Source organism: Misgurnus anguillicaudatus, chromosome 22 (assembly GCF_027580225.2).
Source record: "Misgurnus anguillicaudatus chromosome 22, ASM2758022v2, whole genome shotgun sequence".
Lineage (NCBI taxonomy): Eukaryota > Metazoa > Chordata > Actinopteri > Cypriniformes > Cobitidae > Misgurnus > Misgurnus anguillicaudatus.
Window position 1 is genome coordinate 33809798 of NC_073358.2, and position 26237 is coordinate 33836034.

Here is a 26237-nt window from a genome sequence, read left to right on the forward strand (position 1 = left end):
AAAATAAATGCTCTGTTATTTTATAATTCTTTAATTATATATAATAATCAATATTTTTTTTAAAGGTTTAATAATTTTGCTACTAGCCTAATTTTTTTGAAGTATAGCCTACTGTACTATTTAATTAAACTGTAGTAAAATGTAGCTACGTTGTTAAATGTTGTTTTAAACCTTGAAGTATAATAATTATAAACATTATGAAACCTTAATGTACAATAAAGTATTTACTCCTCTTTATTAATTTACTGTTGTTAATGGTGTAGAATACTGTAAAATAAATTGTAGTAATTACTTTAATATACTACAGTATACCACAGTACTGCACTATTTTGTAACAGCCTTTTATTCATTTAGTTAACTTCATAATTATATTTTTTGTATCTTTTTTGTGATATTTCATAAAATACTGAGAATTGTTGACAACACACAGAATGTGGATGTCTTCTCAGTTGCACTTTTTATTAATTCCGCAGCTAGTGTCAGTGCCCAGCAGAGGTCAGTGTTTCGGTTTTATTGTCAAAAATTTCAACAACAGGGCATGCAGATTTGACAAATTTACTCGACTACTTTTGCTAAATTTGTTTCCAGAAGCATGTTTAAATAGTTATTTGAAACAGTTAAACCGTGAAGAAATGTAATTCTGTTGGTTTGAAACCTATAGTGAGTAAATGATTAAAAAGGCGGTTTAATGATTTGTAATAGTTTACTATTTTTAGACTTTATAGTTCACCAACTCTGGGCAGCTCTATTTTCAGGAATTTATTGTGTATTTAGGTCTTGCAAGTGCCACCGCATCTCATGCCAAGTCATGCTGGAGAGGCCCAGTTGCTTAGATGTTGTCCTGGTTTTGTTGTGTCCTTGGAGGAATTTTGGTAGGATCTTGGAAAGATTCACTACAGTTTTCCCCATTTTAAGATAATGGGTTGGTCACTAGAATTCCAGGAATGGTTCTTTAACCCCTTCAAAGACTGATATGCAAATACATTATCCTTTTCTTGATCTCGGTATAGTGTCCTGCTTGTTAAAACCTTTTACCCAACTACACAATTGATGGCTACAGTAAGTTATACAGTTGTTTGGATTCAAGATAATGGCAGTAATAAAACCTGTGACTCTGAATATGTTTTTAATTACTTTTTCACACACCACAAACGTTGTTCCTTAAATATGTAACATTGAAAAACTCGATTTTTCCATTTAAGTTGTAAACGACTATCTAAAACCAGTCACTGTGACAAATATACAAACATACAGGGAGGAGGGGGGGGAGGTTGTGCATGCCATTACGTTTAATATTTTAGTCAGCCCACTATATGATTAGACTACATTATATAAATTCACATACTGCTTAATGTATTAAAAATATCACTTAAAACATCGAGAAAGACTAGGCTAAATGAAAGATGTTGGTCATAAACAGGAAGTAAAAGAGCTTTAGGGTTAAAGTTTGTTTGAAGTGGGTCGATCTGCTCTCAGTGCAAACAGTAGCTGCTAAAGTACATACTGTACGCTTTGTCTAAATCATAATGGCAACATTAAGTCTAATTAAAAATGTGTTTTGGACCAGCAAAGGTAAGCCATGATATATAAATATCCTAGTTTGATCAAAAACATGCGTTGCTTTATGTTTTTTATAGGCTATAGCCTATGTGCATAATGTACGTCCTGTTTCATAAGCGGTTTCATTTTACTCTGCTCTGTTAACACCGTTGCTAAAGATCAAATGATTGTACACTATCCTGCTTATTGCACGACCATCTGACACAAAAGTAAATAAAGTATTGATTTGAGATGTGTTTTTTTATTACGTTAGATATTTTTAGTTATTTTATTGCGGTTGATGTAGCCCGCATATTCGGCGGTTATTTATCAGACCGCTGGGTGGAGCGATTGACCACAGAAACAATTTAGAGAATCGTACTTCTTAAAATAACTTTTACTGGTGTATCTTGTATTTTTGCTTTGATGTGACATCATTTAAAATTTAGTATAGTATTCAGATATTTAAATTATATATTTAGAAACCAGTTATTTATGTTATGTCGGAAAATATTGTTACCTAAACGGGTGTTGTGTCGAAGTCTGTTCCTCCTATGTCCCCCCTATTTTTCCCTTCAGTGTAGTGTTTTTATGGCGTTTTTATCACGTTATAGGTTTTATTATTAATATATTTAAAGTTTTAATGGCTACTGAGATGTATATGTGTGCATTTCTGTAATATATCTGTATTGTTCTTAATGGTAAGTCAATTATTTTTACAGTATGAATCATATTATATGTATAATATTTATTTAATTATGTATGCAAACATTACATTTTTAAAACAACCAGTAAAGGGAAAAAAAAGAAAAAGACAGACTATATTTTAAAAGAAATACCCTAATAGAAAACTGTCAAATGTATGAAATATTTAATAAATTGTATTATAAAATACATGATTTATGCCTTTTTAGTATAACCAATTCAAATCTTTAATCTTTCTAAATGTAACGTGATGAAAACGCTATAAAAGCACTACACTAAAGGGAAACATAGGGGGAACTGAGTTCGACACAACACCGGCACTTCGGCGTCACGCTACAGGCCTCACGCTATGAGTGACGAAGGTCGGTTTAGTTCATGGACCGCGAGATGTCCACTATGGCAGTCCAAAAAGCCATTTTTGGCTGTGACCATTATGGTGGTCCAGGAAAGCCATCTCTGACTGTGTCTGGCCGGCATGAGAGGAAAAATTTGGCTTCTAAATTGCCCATTCCCCAGACCGCGGCCTCTTTGGTGACACGGTTAGGGGGCGTGCACACCAACGCCTTTACGCCCGCGGCCGGCGCATGTTTTCAATTCATTTCAATGGAAACTCAGCGTTTTTCAAATAAGCCAGCAGCTAGCGGTTTTCTTTCGCGCTGAAAACCGGCGCCCGGCAGTTTTTCCGCGCTCAGCGCTGAGCACCGAGAGTTGAAAGATGTTCAACTTTGGAAGAAAAGCTCCGCTCATCAATGTCAGTTTTCACACGGCCGCCCAATCACAGTGGAGGAGGGGCGGGACATTACCACAGCAACCAACCGGCTCGCAGCTGAAGTATCACAGCTATCAAAGCGCTCAGCTGAAGAAAGCTGGCACCCAGCTGAAAAACAGCTGGTATTCGGCGTCCTCAAGGCGTTTTCAGCCGCGTTTAAAAGTTTTGGTGTGTCCAGCCCCTTAAGAGCACAGCAGCCACCCGCCACACTGCCTCGGTCTGCTCGTCGCAGAGGGCGCCCACCTGCATCCGCCCCTGAGCTGCCAAGCATAAAACCAGGCACAGGCAGAGCGCCCAGCACACCGGTCCCAACAAAACCCGGTGTTCAGCTAATTCTGTTCCGCTGTTGGCTGAAAATCCAACCCAAATTTTTCAAAGCAGTTCCCTCCATATACAGGTCAAAAGAGTTCACATGGGTGGAGCAGAGTTGCACCATCCTCATCTTCCTCTTCGCCAGCAGACATGATTGGACTGTAGAACATAACCATGTATTTTCACGCACCATCTGTCCAAATGCGGAGCCAGGTGAGTCCCATACACACCCAGTTGTCCCACTGTGGGTACATCTATAGTACCTTGGATCCACTTGCATACTGTTGTATTCACAAATGCATTGGCCACGGGTTGTGGAGGGCACGAATAACGGGCAAGCAGTCTCAGGGGTCTGGATGGGTCCCCAGCTGCATTGGCATATCAATTGCCTTGAGCTGTTGGCAGTGCGTCTTACAGTACGCTGATCTGCCTGAAATGGCTGTTCCGGGGGAAAGACATGCTAGTCCACAAAGACAATACTGTGACCGTTGTGTACATCAACAGACAAGCTGGTCTACACTCCAGGTTCTTTAGCCTCTGTGTCCGGCTCAAGGGTCAGATTGCAGTGCCAGTATGCTGATAAATTGGTGGCAGAAGTTCCAAAGTGGCAAACTCTACCATTTCCTTCAACGCCACTTCCTCCATTTATCCGTTGAATTCTTGTAAACCTTATGCTAAGCTTGGCGTCCAGATGTAGTGACCCCTGATGATCCCATTTGTGTATTTTTCCACTGTACAGCCTTGATGGCATCTCTGTTTGGTGTGGTCTCCTTGAAGCCACCCAGGAGACTTCGATATGCAGTAAAACCATACGCATTTATTCCATAGTGTACATCCCACTGAAAAACCTTCTTAAAGAGGATGTGGCTCCGTCGCGTTCCCCTTACTGCCAGAACGGGTACGCTTCCTGGTGTTATTTGATTCTCACTAATTGGATAAGCAGGAACTGCAGTGACCGGACTTCTCTGCATAAGCCCTGTCCTGGCTACTCTAATAGCAAGAGGCCAGAAAGCTTATGGAGGACACTGGAAGGGGCACTGGGAGGGACAGCACCCGTGACGCTTTGGTAGGGATTCCCAATTCATCGGTCATCGAAGTGATGTTGAAGTGACTGACTGAATGGGAACGAAGATGTCCCCTTGCTATTGTAATTATACCACTGCTTAGTGGCCCGTCTTCTTTGGCTCAGCTCCTCAGCAAAAACCTGCCCCCTATTTACACTCCCCCAGGGGGTGGGCGTGACCAGCAGATGCAAATATTGCATGCCAATATTCATTGGCTCTTTCCAGTTACCCTCGAAGCAGATAAGTCTCTTTTCCAATTCGTCGGTCATCGATGTGACGTCTCCCTTCCCTTCCTTCAGGGAACAAGGGTTACATCTGTAACCGAGACGTTACAGCGTACAATTGACAAGAAACAGTAGGCTTGATAAATGCATTCATTGAAATGCGTAACCAACATACTGTAGCACACTTTTGGGCATTTATTTTAATAAAGTTGACGTAAAGCCAATCATATTGTGCTTAATTCAATGCATTCAGATAGGCTACATGAATAATGAGTCAGTGTGCTTTTAATGACAGAGAGATTGATTGCTCAACTAAGGATAATATGGAAATCACCTCTTGAGTTAAAAGAGAGCAGACGTCTAGAAATCTTTTAAAATATTGTGTGATATAGTTTTGAAAAAAAGATTATCATCTTAATCATCTTCATTTATTGTCATATTAATATAAGACTGCATCTGATTTGTTGTAATGGAATTTAAATGATGTTTTCTGCAACTGCAAAAAATGTATAGCTTATGACTAATGTTGTTAAAATGTTACACCATTCATACCTGATTCATTACACTTGACTTGACTATATGCCCTTAAGCAATAATTAAATGAAAATAAATAAAGAAATTTTCAACAAATAGATCAGGAGTGTCCAAACTTTTACTGAAAGCCAGATTTGTTTCTTTGGACACATCTGGGGGCTGTATACCATTCATATGTATGTGACTCTGCCTCTGAGAAGCCAGCTAAAGTAATTTCTTTGTGATTTGCTGTTTTTTTTTTTACATAAAATCATCCTACGTTATGTAAAGAACATTCTGTGAAAATGTAGCCTTGAAATATTTAATAATGACCGAGTATGAGCCATGTCAAAACTGAAATCAACGTAAAAGTATTGATTAAAATAAAACTTTGATAATCATTACCTCATAATTAGATTATGAGACTAGCTGGTTTCACAGGCAGGGTCATAATATATACTACCGTTATAAAGTTTAGGGTCACTAGACTGAAATGCTTTTATGGTCTTCTAAATATTTTATATAATTATAAAAGATAATTCAAACCTAAATCTGAACCTAAAATCTAGTGCTGCCACCAAGTGTTGACATTGTAAATCACGTGACCTACATTTTTAATAGACAAGATGCAGGCTGTTTGAAATTCTCAGGACACCCTTGATAAAGATAATGCAAATGTAATATGTACATTGTATGTAGTGTAAAAGTTAGCACAATAAGTCATTTTTCTCATTCTGACCATGTTCAGCTGATATTCTTATTATTTATTCACATTACTGCTCATATGCACACAGCATTTATTAATTCATGCGTGCACTGCCCTCCCTTCCCTTGCTTTGTCACATAATCCTGTGTGATGTAACAGGGTTAGCGAACTTACATAAAAGCACCGTAGCCCCTTCCATGTATTTCACTCTATGCTTACATTTTTATTTTCTGATATTTGTGATCTAGGGTGCAGCCATTTATCCTTCTACAGGATGTCCTGCACAAAGCTTCAAACGTCAGGTAAGAATTTGAGAGATCCTCTTCACATATCTGTGAGTTTCCTTTTCTTTATTAGTGCATTATTGAGTTGACTGTGTGCAGGTTTTGTGATTGTTTATGGCTGCACAAGTATTAGAAATTCAGTTGCAGTGCACACATGTTTGTTTAAAATCTGCTGATGTATCGAAATGAGAGAGAAAGGCTTAGGTACGCTTTGGGAACAATGGCTTTTTGAGTGGAGATTGTTTTCATTTCTGCACAGCATTTGCTTATGCATAGCTGTAATTTCGTTGTACCTTTCTCACTGTTGTCCCTACACTAAATACTTAAATTATTTATTCTGTTTTTGCAGCTGACCTAAATAGTGACATAGCAGCACTGCACCTGTTGCCTTATTTTGTTTTTACCTACAACAGAAATGCATGGTTAGCAATGTATATATGTGAACGTTCACTAAAGAAAACAAAATATGTTTTATTAGTATTTGTTTTGTGATTACCGTAACAGAAAACAGTCAAGTATGCCAGTGCTGTTCTGCTCTACATTAGCACATTTAAACACCTCCTGTCCAGTCAAATTTAAGGACTGGAAAAAACTTCTGTATTATTAATTAACAAATGTATAATGTTCCTGTTTTTTATTTATATATATAAAAAATAATTTATATATAATATATAAAAATAAATATATATACACATGTAAATGTTTCTTAAATACATACATGAATGCGTGTAATTTTATGTATATAATAATTACACACAGCACACACTCATATATTATGCCAAAAATCACTTTTATTTTGTATGCGATTAATCGCGATTAATCTTTTCCCAGCCATAGCACTGAGTACATAACGGCTACCGTAGTTGCAACATGAATTTGGAAAAGCGAGGCGCTAGAGAGCACTATTTGTTTGAATGCAAAATAGAATTTCACCACTAGATGGGGGGAAATCCTACTTATTGTTCCTTTAACCTAAAATGGATTTTAAGTCAGATGTATAAGTCAGATTTTTAATGGCTGTCTCTATTTTTACAGCTATTGATGGTAAGAGAACATACAACACGAAGGTGCATGGGGTGCCAACCATTGCTCATTTAGTGCGTTCTGTAGAAGAGACACCTGAGCCCATTCCCACCATAGTTAAAGGTACCATCCCAAAATGGATCAATGGAAGTCTGCTTCGGAATGGTCCAGGAAAGTTTGAATTTGGGAATCAGCAGTAAGTACATCATTATGCTATCAACATAGTCATGACTCATGGATAAAAATGTACTGTTAACAAAACTAGAATCCACATTATTGGTATATATAATGATTATACAAGATAGTAAATATTGTAATATTAAAATGTTCTATCTCCATCTATCTATGATCTCTATGGCTAGTAAAAGTCCATAATAACTCTAACAAATACATCATGTAAACTCTAATATACATATGTGTTACTTCATGCTCATGTTCTCCTAAATATCCCTCCAGTTTTAACCACTGGTTTGATGGAATGGCTTTGCTGCACCGCTTTCAGATTGAGGGCGGCAAGGTGACATACAGGAGTCGCTTTTTGCGCAGTGACTCGTACAAGCAGAACAGTGAGAGGAACCGGATCATGGTGTCAGAGTTTGGCACTTTGGCCCTGCCTGATCCTTGCAAAAATATGTTTCAGCGTTTTCTGTCCAGATTTGAGATGACAAGTACGTAAAGCATAGTTGGTGTGTATGATTTTATTCCATTTTATTCCATGGCTGTTCAGAGAGCAATTTTTTATGAGGATGGTTTATATTTAAACATAATGGAGTTTACAGTATAATGTGTGTTATACTGTAAATCTTGCAAGATATGCATCAACAATAATGGGCATTTCCCATGGTGGGCCCTATTTTAACGATCTAAGCGCACGGTCTAAACGGGCATGTCCGAACCCACTTTTGCTAATTTAACGACGGGGAAAAAGTTTTATGCGCCAAGCGCACACCTAAAAGGGTTGTTCCTATTTTCGTAATGAGGAATGGGTGTGTTTTGGGCGTAACGTGCAATAAACCAATGAGAGTTTCAGCTCTCATCCCCTTTAAAAGCCAGTTGCGCCTGGCCTAATCCCTATTTAGAAAGCAGAAATTGTAAACTCAAAAATTAAGCGGAGGAAGAAGACCACCAGTTTAAGATTAATGTTAAAAATTGTGTTGTTTTTATTTGTTGCTTTCAGTCATGAAAGTAAAAACAGCAGGCTTTTAATTGCTGTAAATGTATTGATATCCTACATAATCATTGTAATCTCATAAAATAATTTGCAAACATGCAAGAAAAGGTTTGTACTCTAAAAATACAAACAAGATATAAAGAATTTACAAACGTGCGGAGAGCAGTTTCAGTACTCGGACAGCACCATGTTTTTTTTAAAGCATTACTTAAAATGTTTCTTATCTCACAATATCTACAGGTTCAGAGTCATCATATACAATAAACCTGTGGGGTAGCATTTAAAGAAACATTTAAAATAGATGCGTTTGTTTAAAGCAAAGCATTTTTTTACTTACCAGGCTACAGGTGAAGCAGCTCTTTACGCCTTCTAATGTCTCATAAGCGGTTCTCATTTATGTCCAAGAGACTCAATAATAATCGTTTACATTTAAATCCTTTAATTTTTCGTATTTAAAAGCATTTTTGTGCTCCTATGCATCCATGTGTATGATAAGCAAACCCGCGTTTTCTTCCTGATTATAGGCATATATTTCTAAGGCGCTCATTAAATAACAAAAACAATATTGCGCCATAGACATTAGACTAGGTTTTAGTTGGTCAATGGTGTAGTCTATTTTAGTTGCCTCAAAATAGCAACACACCAACAATGCGCCTGAACACACCTCGTTTTCAGACCAGAACGCACATAGGTGCAAAATTGGGCGCAAATCCATTTGCTATTTTAACAGCGTGGCGCTAAACGTGAAAATGATAATTGCACCGGGTTGAAACTAGCAAAAGACACTTACGTCGCGCATTGCACCGGGTGAATGGTAGAGCCCGCTATGTGTCAATCTGCGAAATTGCCACATGGCTTGCGCTTTTCTTGGGTAGTAGAAGCATTTAGTGCAGCATTTAGTGCAAATATTTTTATCTTCAGCAGCATCTGCCGTGACAGTGAGCACTTATGTATCTTACTATTGTGATAAGGCCAACAGTACAAAACTCGTTGAGATTATGGTAATGCTGTCAGTCAGCGGCTGTGGCCGTGGGCCAGGCTTTATCAGTGTGAAGTCACATTAACAAGAGAATTATAACTAAAAGAGACTGCTTTGACATAATGGGGATTAAAAAAAAAAGGATTGGGTGGATTTCTTTCATTGTAGGGTGGTTGTGTTCACACACTGTCAACACACATTTATGTTAAAACTTATGAATGTGGATTTTCATTATAGGTGCACGTAAATACAGGCCCCAAGCACATTATGTCAAAAGTTCAAAACACATCAGATTCCTCTTGTAAATTAGAAAATTTGATAAAGCATGCATGAATGAACTGTATACCTGTTCTTACCAGAACACATTTAGATCAGACACCACAAGCAATCAATTATGATCTATTTTAAGACGCCTGTAGGATTTTAGAAGCTACAGCTTTAAGAAATATCACAGCCATTATTAGTATAAACACTTCATACAACTTCTTAAACCCGAAAGCTTGTCACTGTGTGTTGAAAGTGTACTATTTATGACTTAAAATCATGTGAAAATGTGTCAGAGGTTTGTAGCTTTAGGCTTGCTAATTAAATACTAGGATTCACAAATACACTCTAAAAATGTTGCTGAATAGTACTTAAAGCTCGTAATCATATGGGAACCATTTTTAGCGCTTTATAGCACCTATATTGCACCTCTGTAGAACCGTAAGCGGTGCTAAAGCATGACTATAGCACCACTTATGGTTCAACACAGCACAGATGTTTAGCACTTAATTTTTTTTTTACGAACCAGTGAACCACTTTTAGTGCTATTTAGCACCTATTTTCATCAAGGTTTCACCTTTTTGATTCCAGAACCAACTGATAATGCCAGCGTCAACATCATTAAATATAAGGGCGATTATTACGTCAGCACAGAGACAAACTTCATGCACAGATTGGACCCGGAGACATTGGAGAGCAAACAGAAGGTACGTAAGATGACAGCCCGCATACTATAATCATCATCACTCTTTTTCTTAGATGTTCATTAAAAAGTGTCTTCAAATATATTTTCATTTTACAATTAGAAACCTAAAGGAAAGATTGTTATTTGTAGGTGGACTGGAGCAAATTCATAGCAGTAAATGGTGCTACTGCTCATCCGCACATTGACCCAGATGGCACAGCGTACAACATGGGTAACTCATACAGCAAGAAAGGTTAGATTATAGTCATTTTATGGAACTCATGTGCAATAATATTACCAGTGATTCAGATTTGGGCTGGACGGCATGAAGTTATGCTGTGATGTGTGCTTTATAGGGACTTTCTACAACATCATCATGGTGCCACCTGAAAGAGCAGGTCCAGAAGATACTCTAGAGGAAGCAAAGATATTGTGCTCTATTGCCCCTCATGACAAATCCAAACCCTCCTATTATCACAGTTTTGGTAAATGAGGACCCTTTGTAATCCTCAGTCTCTTCATTTTGTAGGTGATCAAAATAAACGCAAGCTTTTAAAGTATAGACAGATATTTTTTCCGTGTGAAGCTAAGCAATGCACTTGTTGGAATGCTCTAACCATATACTGTATGTGTATAATGTAATAAACATTGTAAATAAACAAAATTATGTTGTTTTCTGGATGTTTCAGGAATGTCGGAGAACTATGTAGTGTTCATCGAGCAGCCCATTAAAATGGATCTGTTCAAGATAATGACCAGCAATGTCAGGGGGAAAGCACTAAGTGAGGGTATTTACTGGGACCCTAACCAGGAAACAATCTTCCACCTCATTGACAAACAAACTGGAAAGGTGAGATGATCATGTATTGTATATATAGTCTCAGTGAGAGCAATAACTATATAAACAGATAGATCTCCTGTGGTCATATTTTCTTTTTTAGCATTTACTCTCTTAAAAATTCACTGTGTAGATTTTAGCGGCATCTTGTGGTGAGACTGTAAATTGCAACCAATGGCTCACCCCACAACTTACCCCTTCCAATTGAGGTCCATCGTGCCGACACAGGACAAACATGTCATCATCTGAGACAAAGTATACATGATAAAAAACACTCTATAGAACAGTTTGTCAGTTTGGGCTACTGTAAAAGCATGGTGGCACAAAATGCCCACTTCCATGTAAGGGGACCCACGGTGTATGTAAATAAAACAGCTCTTTCTAAGGTATAAAAACAATACAGTTCATTATGTAAGCTCTTTATACATTACTAAAAATATTGTTGTATATTATATTGCATTTATGATAAGAAATTCTTCTAAAACTTACACCAGGGGTCTCCAAACTTTTTGTGAGCAAGGGCTACCACTATAGATAAAACAATCTGGAGGGCTCCTTTTTTGATATAGTCTACTTAAAGGTACAATTTGTAAGATGTTTGCAGTAAAATATCCAAAAACCACTAGTCCGGTGTTATATATTTTGTTCAGCTGATTACTAACAATATCTATAATGTTTTTAAAGGAATAGTCTACTCATTTTCAATATTAAAATATGTTATTACCTTAACTAAGAACTGTTGATACATCCCTCTATCATCTGTGTGCGTGCACGTAAGCGCTGGAGCGCGCTGCGACGCTTCGATAGCATTTAGCTTAGCCCCATTCATTCAATGCTACCAATCAGAGATAGAAGTTAGAAGTGACCAAACACATCAACGTTTTTCCTATTTAAGACGAGTAGTTATACGAGCAAGTTTGGTGGTACAAAATAAAACGTAGCGCTTTTCTAATCGGATTTAAAAGAGGAACTATATTTTATGGCGTAATAGCACTTTTGGGAGTACTTCGACTCGGCGCAGTAACACCCTCCCTCTCCCATTATGAGAGGGAGAAGGGGAGCGAATATTTCAGGCGAGTCAAAGTACTCCCAAAAGTGCTATTACGCCATAAAATATAGTTCCTCTTTTAAATCCGCTTAGAAAAGCGCTACGTTTTATTTTGTACCACCAAACTTGCTCGTATAATTACTCGTCTTAAATAGGAAAAACGTTGATGTGTTTGGTCACTTCTAACTTTATCTCTGATTGGTACCATTGAATGAATGGGGCTAAGCTAAATGCTATCGAAGTATCGCAGCGCACTCCAGCGCTTACGTGCACGCACACAGATGATAGAGGGATGTATCAACAATTCTTAGTTAAGGTAATAACATATTTTAATATTGAAAATGAGTAGACTATTCCTTTAACGACTTGTAAATTATGAGAAAATTGCTGCCCTAAACAATGACACGGGGCAGTGCATTAGCCTGTAAATGACGTTAATATCTACGTTACCCTTTGTTACTGCCTTTACTGATGTAAAAAACACATGACAACAGTGTCGTGGACAAATGCGGAAGTAATAGCGTCTGTCGGGCCACTCACTTTTTTATGGTAAGTTTGTTCATCTGAACACTTAATTCAGTGCTGTGTTAACAAACTATCGTATTGGACTAATACTGTAACAGCTATGACTAACAATTGCGTTTTGAACATTATCTGAAACCTTACATAATGAAAAAAAAAACGATGTCATCAAACACAACATTTATAAAACTTGACTACTTTACCTAATGTGTAACATGATTTCTCGTTCCCGTCTGATTGATGGCCATCAGCGTTTCAGTTAAAGACAACAAATCCCATCAGTCCACGCTGCTTCAGAGCATCATTAATCTACGTCAATGTTATTGATTTGATCTGGCGCCATCTAGCGGCGCAGATAATACAAATTGCATCTTTAAAACTTTTTTTGTACTTGATTTATTTTATTGTTGAAATGTTTTATCATTGTTTAAAATGTTTACATGCATAAAAGAAGCCAAGCTAATATAAAAATATGTAATGAATAAATATTATAATTGAGGCTATTAATAGAATGTGCTTTGGCGAGCAACTCATAGATTCTATGTGGGCAACTTTGTGACCCGGGCACCATGTTGGAGACCACTGACTTACATAATGCACCATTAAAGGTCCCATGAAGTTAAAATTTTACCTTCAGTCCTTTTAGTATAAATACGTTACCCTTAAGAATAAAAATAAACTGGTATGGTTCAAAACACTCTGTACATTCTCATACAGAAGATATAAGCATTCAACACCTACAGTTTGGCACATAAGCTGAAAAAAAAGTCTAGAATATTTATGACATCACTCTACACTTCAGCTTCTTATCAAATTTCCAATCAATCCAATGCTCTTAAGATGCTGATGCGTCACGCTCTCTACATTTTGTTACAGTATTTCTTTGCTGGACTGTGCCACAAATGAAACACTATTGGTTATTTTAAGAAAGGGGAAGGGTATTCTCTGTATTGCCATTGTTTCAGTTAAACTGACATCACCACATCAAATAATGCTGCACATTCCAAGGCACTTCAGTGGGCCTTTAAATCCAGTAATTATGTTATAACATGTAATAATACATTTGATGGTTTAATGAAAAGTAAAACAGAACAATGACATGATGACATCAGATTTGGTTTAATATTAGTTATTGTGATAAAATGACATTTAACAACTTTAACTATAACTCTCTCTTTAGGAAAGCCCAGTGAAGTACTACACCAAAGCTCTGTCCACCTTCCACCAGATCAATGCTTTTGAGCAGGATGGATTTCTCATGCTTGACATGTGCTGCTCTGATAATGGCCAGGCCATAAACAACTACCTTATTCAAAACATGCGTCAATCAGGAGAGGCATTGGATAAAGTAATGTTCTTTCCTTCATTTTTAAACTCATATTTTCTATCTGTTCTCCTGACTGAAATGTTTGGTATACAGATCAAATTAAAGAGCAGTTCTTAACAATAAAATCTCATAAATTACACTTCCCTTTATTTCTCATGTCACTCTTAGATGTATAACAGCATGGGCCAGGCATTTCCTCGTCGTTTTGTGCTTCCTCTTAATATCACCAAAGACACACCACTGGAACAGAACCTCAACACAAGACCTGACAGTACGGCTACTGCTGTTTGCCGTATGAAAAATCAGGTATTGTAATCTGGTTATATTCAGCCTTTAAAGGGGACATTTCACAAGATTTTTTTAAGATGTCAGATAAAGTTTTGGTGTCCCCAGAGTATGTGAAGTACTAGCTCAAAATACCATATAGATAATTTATTATAGTATGTTAAAATTGCCACTTTGTAGGTGTGAGCAAAATGTGTCCTTGTGCACTAAATGGCATTGCCGTGGTTGGATAGTGCAGGTTAAGGGGCGGTATTATCCCCTTCTGACATCACAAGGGGAGCCAAATTTCAATGATCTATTGTTTCACATGCTTGCAGAGAATGGTTCACCAAAACTAAGTTACTGGGTTGATCTTTTTCACATTTTCTATGCTCATAGAAGCAATGGGGACCCAATTATAGCACTTAAACATGGAAAAGTCAGATTTTCATATGTCCCCTTTAAATCTGCATTAGCAACTTTAGATTGAAAGGGTGGTGACATCAATCATTTGCTTTCTATTCTACTGTATTTGCAAACACTGAAAAAGCAATGTCATGTGGAAAAAGTTTGCATTGCATTGCATACATTGCAAGTTTAAGCTCAGTGAACTACAACCTGGATATTTGTATGATAAGAACTAATAAAACAATCAAAACCTCTTAGATTGTCCTTCTAGCTCAGTACAAAAAGTGCAGACTTCAAAGCTGTATGGTTTGCTTTTTTGCATGAAGAAATATTCATGTCTGATTTGCATATTGCATATAACAGGTAATATATGACAGACCATACGGGTATTATCATGTTTTTTATGTCACCTCATTTTCTCTCTTTTTCTCTCAGGTTTACTGCACATTTGAGGATCTTCATAGTGATGACCTGCAAGATTACGGTGGCTTGGAGTTCCCTCATATTAACTATGCAAAATATAACACCAAACCTTACCGATACTTTTATGGTTGTGGTTTACGAAACTTAGTGGGAGATTCCCTTATTAAAATGGATTTGGAGAGCAAAAAGTTTAAGGTGAGATTATATTATTACTGTTAACCTGTGATCATGACCAATAATGAATAAATAATAATTAAATATTCAAAATGGCTTTGGGTGAATAGTGTGAGAAGTAGAATATGACGGCCGTAAAAATTCATTACCAGGTATGGTGCCAGCCAGATCTCTACCCATCAGAGCCTGTTTTTGTTCCTTCACCAAATGCTGTGGAAGAGGATGAGGGGATTATTTTGTCTGTGGTGATTACGCCAACTAATGTACAACAGCAGTATATATAACTACACACATGTGCATAAAAATGTAACAAGAAACACACAAGCTCTGTACTTTACCAAGTATTTTGTAATTAAACCAAAAATACTCTCAGAAAAAAGGTACAAGAAGGTACAAAAGTTATCACTGGGATTACACTTTTGTTCCTAAAAAGGTGCATATTTGTACCTTAAAGGTATACATATCTTTACCTAAATGTTAGGATATTTTAAAAAAGTGGGTATACAATCCCAGTCCAGTGGCGGGTCGTGACTGCTCATCCGAGGGGCGCAAATTCAAAATATGTGTTCGGAGTGTCATGTGTGTTGCTTGTGTTTTCAAAATATGTGTTTGTTGCGTCATGTGAACCATCTGAATCACGTGTTTTGTCAAAATAAGTGCCTGCTGCACACGCGTCAAAACCGTTTATGATAAAAAAGACTCTCACGTTCCCAAAATACACGCAAGACACTCCCTTAACTCTAAACTCTGATTACGCATGAGATTATGCGAGTATCTGGCAAATGCGAGCATCTCTTGTATCATAAACCCTTTAGACGCGTCTGCAGCAGGCACTTATTTTGAAAAAACACGTCATGCATCTATGATCACTTGACGCGCAGAACACATATTTTGAAATTACAAACCACACACATGATGGGCTACATACATGTTGCGACGAACTTCACCGGCTGCCACTGTCCCAGTGATAACATTTGTACATTTTGAGAGTGTACAAATGAGAGAATAAAATCTGAACAATCAAAACATTTTAGTCCCAGTAAGATCTTTCTCTTCTCTCTGTAGGACAAAAGTTCGTTTCTCCTAGTCCTAGATGCCAAAACCTTCACAGAGCTGGGAAGAGCTGAAGTGCCTGTCAACATTCCTTATGGATTTCACGGAACATTTAATTCCAGTGAATAAAGCTCACTGGATCACTTCAACAAAATAATCAAAAGATACAGTGAGGTTATCAGCAGTTATCACAACATACTGTTAGCGGCTATGCTAAGAACTCGGATTTTAGAAATTGGCCAAAAACATCGGCATCTCTGATCCACACTCTTAAAACAAATGTGTTAAAAACAACACAACATGTGTTATTTTTTACACATGTTCTGAGTGTGCGCAGGGACAACACATGTTGAGTTAAATTTAACACAGAATATGTGTTATAAAATGCAACACAAAAAATGTGTTGCTTCAGTAAACACATTAATGTGTAACTTTCTATTAATTTAACACAACTGTGTGTTACCCAGTAATTGTTTAGTTTTAATATAAAAGAGAAAAAAAACCATACGATTTGTAAACTTTAAATAATGAAATCAAGCAGACAACTATTAAATATTGTTCACAACATTTATTTGTATAATAATAAATATTTGACAATTAATGCTAGCATGAAAATATGCTAGTACTTTATGCTGCAAGATGTATGCTAATTTAAATAAATTTAAGTGCAAGTATAATCACTTCAAACATACATTACATTCATACATAAAAAAACACCATTTATAAAATAATTCATTGAATTTAAAAGCACATGTGTTAAACATGTTGAAACAATGTCTGAAATCGTTTTCAACATACAAGTTATCAAAAATTCTTACCTTGTCCTGAAACATTAACACGTTATTTTACATTAAGAAAAATACTTCAAATGAACTTGACAAGTGTATTCAAAGAAATTTCCATCACAAAATATTTAGGGGCGGTTTCCCGGACAGGGATTATCTTAATCCAGGACTAGGCCTTAGATTAATTAGGAAATATATCTGGTTTTAACAAACATGCCTTACTAAAAACATTACCTGTGTGCATTTTGAGGCAAAACAAAGGGCACTGATGTATTTTAAGATATGTCAGTACAAGTTGTTTTCGGTTTGGACAGCTCTTAAAAATGTTTTAGTCTAGGACTAGTCTAATCCCTGTCCGGGAAACCGCCACACAGTGCATGCATTGGTTAAAACAGACTGCAATTTTCGGTCCATTTTGAAACTCCATTGGCTTGGATCGTTTGCAAGAGGACTGGGACAAGGGTAGATCATATTCATACCAAAAAAAAAACCTGAAGACAGTTGGCAGGGATACTTAAGGTTACTTAGCTAGTAAATTTGAAAAGTCTTTCTACCGCACAGGTCAGATTGTAAACATCAAGTGGAAAGGCAAGAGAATCATTCATTGCGACAATTACATAGTGGCCTCTATGTCCTGAAGAACCGCTGGAAACCAACTGTGGCTGAGCTGATTTTAGACACCTTTTCATCATTTAGTAAGCAAAGAGGTCACGCTGGTACCAGCCTACAGAAATGAAACAATATACATCATTAGAAAATGTTGTTGCATGAAAATTACTTATTTTATATAAAGTTTTTAGTCACAAAGCTTACCGCCACCATGTCCCACAGGTCTGAGACAGCAGAATTCACACAGCAGAAGATCTGGGTGTGGTAAACATGCAGGTCACATGCAAAATATAAATTATGAGAAAAAATTCTTTAAAAAGGATTACTTTTATATCTTACATTAAATGTTACATTTTAAATGTCATTTTCCAAATAAAAAATTTGGAACAGAGACAGGAAATCATACCATTATGTTGACTGTCAGCTTTCTTCAATGAATGTCTGATGTCCATTTTCTTCTCTAAAGATGCTATTTCCCTGAGTTTCTCAATAGTTGTCACCTCCCATTTCCTGATAAACATGTCTTCTTTCCTATCGGTAAGTCTGGAAAACTTGATGTCCACCTTCAGTAAATTTAATAAGAAATATTAATATTGAAATGATGAAACACTTTGTTTAAAGTTATCTGCAGTTAAGTATATTACAAAGACTGGCATGTCCAGACATTGGGGATATTCCTTAAAGATTTCACCAACAGTTGGTGATTTTGTCATTACCTGTATCCATCTCCGTTGATGACTGAAGGTTTGGTCAATGGCATTCTTTATTGATGATGTCCTCTCACGTCAACTCCATTGAAGCTTCCGTCTGATGTTCTGTAGTCTCATTTTTATAAATCCACTGTGTGATGGCCCATCAAAAAAAAAAAAGAAAAAAAAAAAGAAAAATGCTCCTATCATGATCAATGCAAAAATAGCACTAAGTTAGAGTCAAGTACAGTTTTTATACACATTGTCAAGTAAGTAATTTCATACACATTAATGAAGTATGTAAAACAAAGCATCCTTACAGTACATGTCCCTCATTTTGACCAAATGAGACCATAATCCAACAACACAATCTCCTTTGCGAGTGCCAGCTTTTCTTTTTCAGATGGATAGCTGAAAAAGATTACAAACAAACATTGACACAAGAATTGTGATTTACATCTAGTAGCACAAGACTACACCAATTTTATTCACTACCTAGCACTTCAGCCTTACTGCAAGCAGTGAAAGGTTCGTAAAGTTTGACTCCTTACATTTAGACCACTACGTTATGTTGAACGCGAGGGCGCGACACGAAAATAAAAAACATTATTATAAAATGTGGTGGTGCATCCAGTATGTTACAGCATCACCGAATAATAATGAGTTTTACCGTCTTTTGTCTCGTCATGCCGCTCACAGGTGTACAGTAGGTACAGTGACGTGCATACTGATCCACCATGTGCTTAACCAAACGCGACGAGGCGTCGCGATAATCGAAAGGCATAATTTATAATATCCCGTCCTATTAACGTCAGGACATAAACTGAAAAGAAACCCGTTACCGCGTGTCACGTCTATTTATGACACGGTGTTAAAGATTTACGTTAAAATGCTGCAAGTGTCACACATACTAACCCGTAGTCCAATGTGCCTTTCATTAAAGCGTAACTAAACCCCTGGTCAGAGCCTGACTCCACCCACTGCCAATATTTGAAAAATGCAAGAAAAGTGGGCAGATCCCAACGGAGATAGAGGGGGCGAACTAAGCTTGTACCAAGCATGTGGTGAGATTGTAACAAGGGCGTGGTGAGCTTGAACCTGCTTACGTCACGAGTTACTTTTTGGACCCAACATCCAATAGGAAAATTCAACTGCAGTAGCCACCGTTCAACCTGAAGAGGGCAGCACTCAGACGTTTTTACACCATATATTGTAGTATTGAAACACTTTATATCCAAATGTCACAAAACTTACTAAAATCAATGAACAGCACTAATAAAGCATCATTCTTACAGATCATTAACTAAAAAAAGTTGGTTAAGGGTTTAGTTACTCTTTAAACAATGACTGTTAACATGAATCTCCAAACGTAACTTTGCAAAACGAGCGAGCATTTAACGTTACCACAATAAAGTTTAAATGAACAGTCTCCTGCACAATTAATGCTAAAGTTTATTACACTAAATGAAAAATAGATATCATATTATAACGGTAATTTTTTATTTAAATTCTTACCTGATGCAGACAGGAGCATTCTTGACCTCTCGACTGGAAATGCGGTTGAAAAAAGAACGTCACAGCGCAGGCGCAACACAATATGCGTTCTTGTCTGTTTTTTTTCTCCTCAATAAAACAAATACTAAATAGACTGCCAAGGCTCAATAATAATGTTCACGAATTTCATAATAATAAAATAATAATAACACACGCAAAAAAATATACAACAATGCGTGGTTGTCTGTCCAAGTGAAACGTCATCAGCTGACTCGTGTGAACTTACAACAGCCACCAATGGAAGAGAACGCCTGCATAATGTTTGAAATATTACTCTTATTGTGTCACAAAATGTATATTCAAAAGCTATTTAGGCGAGAATGTATGTATAAAAAGATCAAATGTGCGGTCGGTTTATAAAGATAGCGTTTATTAAAAAATCTGCTCCGACTCTTTCGGAGTTCTGATCCAGACAACCACCGGATACTCAGCGCTAATGTACCCCGCTCAACGCAGCTTGATCTCGGCAAGTCCTTATGAAAATCCCCGCTGGCTGTTATGTGGTAGTAGTGGTTAACAGTAGATATATTTTGGTTAACAGTAGATATATTTTATTTTGTTACTTCGTTTAAATATAAATCATCATTAAATTACTGGTAAACATGTTTTACACATTTATTGTGTAAGCAGTTAAGCATAATATTTACACATTTTGTGTCAGTTCTAACACAAAAATGTGTTGGAATCCTTTTACACATATTTTGTGTAAAATTTTAACACATCAATTTTAAGAGTGCACATATTAAACAAAAAATGTTATAAATGTTCCTTTTGAAAAAACTACACCCACGAAATGAAAATACTGCAAATACTGCAGAGGTTTTTAATAGCAATAGCTCAATTTAAAGTTCATTTTAAGTGTTAATGAACTCAGTTAGTGAACATGCACTCTTTTACACTGAAAAAAATTATTCATTCAAGTTACTACATTTTTTGGGGTGGGTGGTCGCAATCAATTTATTTAAGCTACATTTAAACAAAAAAAGTTAGAAAAACAAAACAAAAAAAAACTTTTGTTTAAATGTAGCTTAAATGGATTGATTGCGACCACTTACCTTAAAACAAGTTGAGTAAATTGAATGAATCATTTTTTTCAGTGTACAAAACCTTTGGCACATGTGACTCATGTAAAGGCGATTGTGATTAGTTGTAATGTTCAATGCTGCAAAAACAATGCGTAAAAAGAAATCTTCAATATTTGACTGTATGTTCTTTGATTATTTAACATTTAAATTTTCGAACATTTTAACATTTTCCTTTCTCAATTTTTTATTTTAATTCTGACGTGTTCATTTAAGTTCATTCGTGATAGATTTAGTTTACTAGCCCAGGGGCATTTCCCCCTTTATCTTGAATTTAGGGGCATTTTTGTAAAGCTTGGTGCACCAAGCATCAAGCTAATTGTCGACCTTGCCTTTAACCACTGTAAAACAAAAGTAAACAAAACACTAGATTTACATATGAGTGGGAAGTAAAGTAATACACAAAACATAAATGTGTATTTTTGCAAGCTCTACCTCTTATATTTTGCTTGTTTACATTTTCAATTCATTCAAGTTTCATTTCAATTAGCCTATAATATTTTGTACTATTTTTAATTGATGTAATGATCACAAATAAATACCAATACTGTGATAAACAAGACTTGTATGCCATCTGGTGGATTTAGAGTTCACTTTAACAAAAACTTCAAAATGTTTACAAATCAGAGGCCTAGTGTAGAGTGTTTTGGTCTACAGTGTTCGAGTGTTATCTCAAAATCTTTTTAAAGGGTCCATGGCACAATACTTTTTTAAGATGTCAAATCAATCTTTACTGTCCTTAGAGCACATATGTGAAGTTTTAGCTCAAAATATAATATAACTAATTTATTATAGCATGTTAAAATTGCCACTTTGTAGGTGTGTGCAAAAATGTGTCGTTTTGGGTGTGTCCTTTAAAATGCAAATGAGCTGATTAAATGCATACACTGATCACAATGATGGTGGTTTGTTGCAATTAAAACTCAATTGTGCTTTTCTCTGCACTAAATGGAAGTGCTGTGGTTGGATAGTGCAGATTAAGGGGTGGCATTATTATAATAAGAGCTCCTTATGACATCATAAGGAGAGCCAAATTTCAACGACCTATTTTTTCACGTGCTTGTAGAGAATGGTTTACCAAAACTAAGTTACTGGGTTGATCTTTTTCACATTTTCTAGGTTGATAGAAGCACTGGGGACCCAATCATAGCACTTAAACATGGAAAAAGTCAGATTTTCATGCCATGGCCCCTTTAATATTTTAATTTAGGAAATAGTTACAGAGTAAGCATGCAACAAAAAGATGCAAATGAAGCTGCAAGAAGGCTGTCAATTACTTCTCCTGTCCAATAGAGAGCAGTAGATACTCATAACAGGCATGTATCATCATTAACCGGTCTCAGTGTGAAGAAACCCATACAGGTATTTTTAAGCACAACAAATCATACATTTACAACACTTGCATTAAGTAAATCTGCATTCATTCATTTTGTGTAGAGACTTAATTTGATCTGTGCAATGTGTGTGTATCTGTTCTTGCATATTAACATCTCTCTGGCTCGATTAAACTGGAAGCTCTCAGATTTCCCCTAATCCCTGCACATCAAACAGCAGGCAGAGCAGAGCAGATGCAGACAGACAGGCTCTGCGCTCTCCTGTGGTATCTCGACCTGCCGGATCTTCTTTCCCTGTACACAGTGCTGTTATTGTCCGCTATGTGTGTTTGTGTTGTTTGTCCCTGTCTCTCCGTTCCTCTGTTTTTGGGTTTGTTCTAGCTAGTAGCAAGCAGAGACTGCACATGACCAGACATCTCATAAACACAAGATATTACATTATTTATAACAAAATATGACATACAAATGCACATTTTTTAAATTTGTACTATATGTGTGCACATTGATAAACTTAAAATATATCCAAACCTGTAGACAGGCTAAACACAGATCAACCCAGCCTTTTCTGACAAACACTAAATAATATTATATTAAAATGAAAATTGTATATTAAATACCATAATGAATGAATGAAACACACAAATTATTAAAATGGCGGGAAGTATACCAATACACTAACCAGGTGGTGGACGCAACAAAGACAGCTGTGTGTATGTGTGTGTGTGTGTGTGTGTGTGTGTGTGTGTGTGTGTGTCTTGTTGCCCTGCAAATCCCACTCAGACACCTGCACTCAAAGCTTCCCACTGCTGTACCTCCACTTCAAACAACTACCGACACACAGAGCGGAAACAAATATCTACAGAGAAGCGAACAAAAGATCGGGAAAGAAAGACTTAAAGAAAGTATAAAAAAAAGAAACTTTGACAAAGCAATCTACTTTGATACTTTCTTTCTGATCACACTTGAAACACTGTTTCGATTGAAGTTAACTACAAATCCTGAAACGTATTCATTTATAGCTCTGATGGCTCACAAAATGTTTTTGGAAGGTCTCAACACAATGACAATGGCAATTTGTACGTTTTTATGAGGTGTTTAATTCATATATTGTCCTATTTTAGTATGATTCACTTTCAGTCCAGTGACTTTGGGTTTAGGGGCGGGGTTTCCATTAATACTCCCCCTCATAATTACAGCTTTGTATGATTCACTTTGTACAAATTCATACAAATTAGCCGCCTTGTAAAATATGTACAAATTCCGGTGAGATCAAGTTGAACAGGTCTTTACATTAGGTAACAAAATATCAAAACCAAGTGGTGCCTACACTGTAAAATTGTAAATTGCTGTAATTATGCAGCTGGTTGCCAGTAACTTTATTGTAGAAGATAAAGACTAAAAATGTTTTATGTTCATTTAACTTTGAACAAACTGTTGCCAGTAAATAACATAAGTGTAAAATCTACAGTAAGTTACTGGCAGCTAGTTGCCAGTAATACAGTAAAAAGTATTTTTTACAGTGTAGGCATCAGAAATCATCTATGTTTAGATATTACAATAAAACATAAATATGTTTTTGACACTTAAGTAAAATAACCTTCATCTGACTTCATAAATCAGACAAAATCACTATTTAAACCTTTTCCAGTGGATCTTTTTGAAGTAACGCAAGTAATATTACACAATAATAATTCATTTATTAGTAGGGATGTCCCGATCAGGTTTTCTTGCCCTCGAGTCCGAGTCCGAGTCATTTGATTTTGAGTATCTGCCGATACCGAGTCCCGATCCGATACTTCTATAATACATAAAAAAAGATTAAAGAAGAGCAAAAAACAGAACCAGGATGTTCCTTATGTCATGCCACACGCGTTACTGTTTCTGTGTGGAGTCAAAAGAGTCTAACTCTGTGCCAGCGCATAACTACAGATGTGTTAAAAAATAATGAGAATATATAAAGTATATGTACAGGGGTTAAATTGAGATTTGTTTTGTGGGGAGGCTCTGTCTGGGAGGGAGGGTTCGAGGGGGAACGTGTTTAATCCTGATGACAGCAAAGCAACTGGTGTGTTTCAATGACATTTTGTACCTCTGATAGGATTTTATAAGTTTCAGTTTTAAAGCTGTGCCACATGTTGATCCAAACTTTAAAACCTGAACTTTAAATTATGCAAATCTATGAGTCTGACACCCTATATGCATTTGTTGCACATGTCATTATGCACAATTGATCAAACTTTAAAGGAAGTTTTAAGAATCAACCTCCTTGACTAATTCTAGGCATAAGATAGGCTACCCAAAAAGACTCAATTAACAAGAAAAACAACATACTGATTCAGCAATATATCTTATAAAATAGCCATAGAGATTCCCTAAGCTGGTCAGCAGTTAGTTATAAAATACCTATTGTTAGGTCGTAATTAATCTGTATAATCAAAATACATTATTTTATTAAACTATACAATCAGTTGTATCCAGTTAGTTAACATATTGTAATGAGATGAGTGACATGGCTATACATACTTTAATACTAAGTTTTCTCGACGTGGGCACCATTCTTACCTCTCTCTCTCTATCTCTCATCTCTACAGTATCCTGCGCGAATGCGCGTACGTTCTTGAGGTTCTGAGTGAGACGCGGAGCTGCGTCTGAGCACATGGTGACAAAACAATCAACGCGTCGTTTAAATGAGCGGTAAAAATCCGGTTTTGTCGTGGGTTCCTTGCACGCACGAGTGTGAAGCCTATGAATGAAAGCACGTCAATAGGCTTGTTCAACTTCATGCGGCGCCGCAACAATCGACAGCCGGGTGACGTCAAACTACCGCGAGAGTGATCCGCGAAATCATACGGAGGAGTTTGCTTTTAAATCGCTCTCGCGGAACTTTGACGTCATCCGGCTGCCGGTTCTTGTGGCGCTGCATGAAGACGAACAAGCCTATTCTCTTCTCATCAGTTCACACGCACCAGCGCAGCGCGTACACTGGCGCGGAGCAGAGCGAGACCTTAATGGATTTTAAACCCTGCATATGTATCCGAGTCCTGATCGGGAGGTAACGTCCGATTCCGATCGAGTCTGAAACCACGTGATCGGGGCCGATTTCCGATCGCGTGATCGGATCGGGACATCCCTATTTATTAGTGCTTTGTTGTGCAAGAAAATATGTAAACATACATGCATACTGCAATTATGAATTTGAAGAAAATAAATACTGATCTGGTCCAAAAATTTTAAAGGAGACATTTTAAAAGCCTTTTTAAGATGTAAAATAAATCTTTGGTGTCCCCAGAGTACGTATGTAAAGTTTAAGCTCAAAATATCATAATTATAGCATGTTAAAATTGCCACTTTGTAGGTGTGAGCAAAAATGTGCCGTTTTTGTGTGTCCTTTTAAATGCAGATGAGCTGATCTCTGCACTAAATGGCAGTGCCGTGGTTGGATAGTGCAGATTAAAGGGGCCATGGCATGAAAATCTGACTTTTTCCAAGTTTAAGTGCTAGGATTGGGTCCCCAGTGCTTCTATCAACCTAGAAAATGTGAAAAAGATCAACCCAGTAACTTAGTTTTGGTAAGCCATTCTCTACAAGCACATGAAAAAATAGGTCGTTGAAATTTGGCTCTCCTTATGATGTCATAAGGAGCTCTTATTATAATAATACCACCTTTTAATCAGTGTTAATTTCGTTGACGAAGACGATGACGAAAAATATTCGTCAACGAACTTTTTTCACGGACGAAAACTAAATAAAAACTAAATAAAAGTCAGATATGATGACGAGACTGTAACGAAATATAACTGACACTTTAGTCAACGAATAAAAATAAGACGAAAATGTTAGGGAGGGACGAATGGAGAAGAGATCCAATCAGAGCTACTTATTTTGTAGG

The 26237-nt window shown here is 36.7% G+C and overlaps 1 protein-coding gene and 2 long non-coding RNA genes across 9 annotated transcripts in view; 1 reads left to right on the forward strand and 2 right to left on the reverse strand.

Annotated features, from left to right (window-relative positions):
• The window catches only part of LOC129440183 (uncharacterized), a 153886-nt gene that overhangs the window by 18880 nt on the left and 108769 nt on the right, over positions 1–26237 (reverse strand). The window contains exon 4 of the long non-coding RNA XR_008643050.2: positions 15392–15452. This is a non-coding gene — a long non-coding RNA (uncharacterized lncRNA). The remainder of the gene's footprint in view (positions 1–15391; positions 15453–26237) is intronic.
• bco2a (beta-carotene oxygenase 2a) lies at positions 1346–16972 on the forward strand. Of its 2 annotated transcripts, XM_055199349.2 has the most exons (13): positions 1346–1572; positions 6081–6134; positions 7152–7335; positions 7596–7807; positions 10145–10260; positions 10389–10491; positions 10595–10723; positions 10928–11088; positions 13827–13994; positions 14142–14279; positions 15081–15263; positions 15395–15505; positions 16308–16972. In XM_055199349.2, the coding sequence occupies exons 1-13, from the start codon at positions 1527–1529 to the stop codon at positions 16422–16424; spliced, it is 1722 nt and encodes a 573-aa protein (XP_055055324.2). In that variant the 5' UTR covers positions 1346–1526; the 3' UTR covers positions 16425–16972. The 2 variants fall into 2 exon arrangements, with proteins under 2 accessions (XP_055055324.2, XP_055055325.2); XM_055199350.2 differs by lacking the exons at positions 1346–1572; positions 6081–6134 and having other exon boundaries at positions 7195–7335; positions 7642–7807.
• LOC129448729 (uncharacterized) lies at positions 16849–20587 on the reverse strand. Of its 6 annotated transcripts, none has more exons than XR_012365584.1 (6): positions 19894–20587; positions 18699–18789; positions 18406–18581; positions 18096–18252; positions 17894–17944; positions 16849–17804 (listed from the first exon to the last, which is right to left on the reverse strand). It is a non-coding gene; the product is annotated as an uncharacterized lncRNA (long non-coding RNA). The 6 variants fall into 6 exon arrangements; XR_012365583.1 differs by having other exon boundaries at positions 19049–20587; XR_012365585.1 differs by having other exon boundaries at positions 18406–18529; positions 19049–20584.

Bases quoted from the DNA above. Each gene is read 5' to 3' on its own strand.
- bco2a (XM_055199349.2), top strand. From the start codon at position 1,527: ATGGCAACATTAAGTCTAATTAAAAATGTGTTTTGGACCAGCAAAG. The intron at 11,089-13,826 runs GTGAGATGATCA...CTCTCTCTTTAG, and splicing joins TTGACAAACAAACTGGAAAG to GAAAGCCCAGTGAAGTACTA. The intron at 15,264-15,394 runs GTGAGATTATAT...ATTCATTACCAG, and splicing joins TGGAGAGCAAAAAGTTTAAG to GTATGGTGCCAGCCAGATCT.